The sequence below is a fragment of the Penaeus monodon genome, chromosome 33, assembly GCF_015228065.2.
Source record: "Penaeus monodon isolate SGIC_2016 chromosome 33, NSTDA_Pmon_1, whole genome shotgun sequence".
Taxonomy (NCBI): domain Eukaryota; kingdom Metazoa; phylum Arthropoda; class Malacostraca; order Decapoda; family Penaeidae; genus Penaeus; species Penaeus monodon.
The window spans coordinates 19,884,873-19,886,200 of NC_051418.1; the positions used below are offsets into that span (position 1 = coordinate 19,884,873).

A 1,328-nucleotide genomic window follows, 5' to 3' on the forward strand; every position below is an offset into this window, starting at 1 on the left:
TAGAGGAAAACAAACACTGTGCACTGATACACCTAAGAGTTTTATCACCAAATAAGGTATCATTCCAAGCTCATCTTGTCAGGATATACATTCAGGTTGTTTGTTGACCTTTTTGCTATTGTGCTGCCAGGTGCTGAGGCAGCCTTGGCAAACAACCTTGATGGCCCACAAGCTCTTTCCAACCAGAATTTGCCTGACAATAACAAAGTTGCTAAGTGTAGCAGAAAAGTGATTTTCAGTTCCTTCATCCACCTTTCTGCCCCCTGCATTTACGAGATCAAGCACTCCTGCAGCTGCTACATTCATGGAAACATCTCACACTCCTCTCAAATTTTATTTTAGCATGCTTTCTTCAAACCATACACATGAAACATAAAAGTTTTCAGGAATATCCTCTCAGTGACAGATAACAAAAGAATTGACCAAGGAACATCCCTCAGTGCTAAGGCTTTTATACAACATTTTGACTTGAAATTTCCCAACTTTGGAATGGATATAAATTGTAATCTATAAAATTTCCTAACTTTGCAGGTATTGGTATGATTAGCCCAACGTAATTTCTCTTTACAATATGCCTTGATTTCCATTGAATGATAAGTCCTTTGCAAGATCTGTTACATTGACAACAATGTAATAGATCTATGGTTCATGTTTTTAATTAATTTTGGAAATATAAAATGAATTTGATTATGAAGACAAGTTGAAGTCAATGACACTACAAAAATCAAATCAGTATAACTGATCTTATCAATAAGTTATTGCCTGTAATTTATATCTAAACTATCTTTGGAATCCTGTAAATAGTAACTACATTCTCTTTTCTTTCATTCCAGTTGCCCTAGAATTCATCAATTAGTAAACCATTAAGAATGAAGATAGAAGTCAAGACAAAAAAGAAACCTGCTGTACCTTCAGTAAAGACAATGGGGGTCAAAAAGAAAGCCACAGCATCTTCTGGAGTTGCAGTGAAGGGGAAGAAGGCAGCCATTAAAAAGGTGGGGAAGACGGCAGCCATTACAAAGGAGGGGAAGACGGCAGCCATTACAAAGGAGGGGAAGAAGGCCGTTGCATCATCTGCAAAGGAAGCAGTAGCCAAAAAGAAGACAGCCAAGGTGACTCCAGCTACTAAGAAGGATACTGTCGTAGATTCAACGGAGAAGGTGGATGTCAAGCCCAAAAAGGTGAAGAAGGGAAAGCAAATGGAGAAGGCATTGTTGCACTTCAGCAGTGAAAGCAGGACCCAAGAAAAAGCAAAAGGTGGATGATAAAGGCAGTAAACCCGAAGGAAAAAAGAAGAGGATGAGGAGAAAGGTGACTTAAGATGTTCC

General features: G+C 38.6%; 1 protein-coding gene across 1 annotated transcript in view; it reads left to right on the plus strand.

Moving 5' to 3' along the window:
• LOC119594295 overlaps positions 1-1,328 on the plus strand; it is a 25,740-nt gene that overhangs the window by 643 nt on the left and 23,769 nt on the right. The window contains 2 exon segments of the mRNA XM_037943356.1: positions 834-1,213; positions 1,215-1,311. Coding sequence (XP_037799284.1) covers positions 870-1,213; positions 1,215-1,311 — 441 coding nt within the window. The 5' untranslated portion in view covers positions 834-869.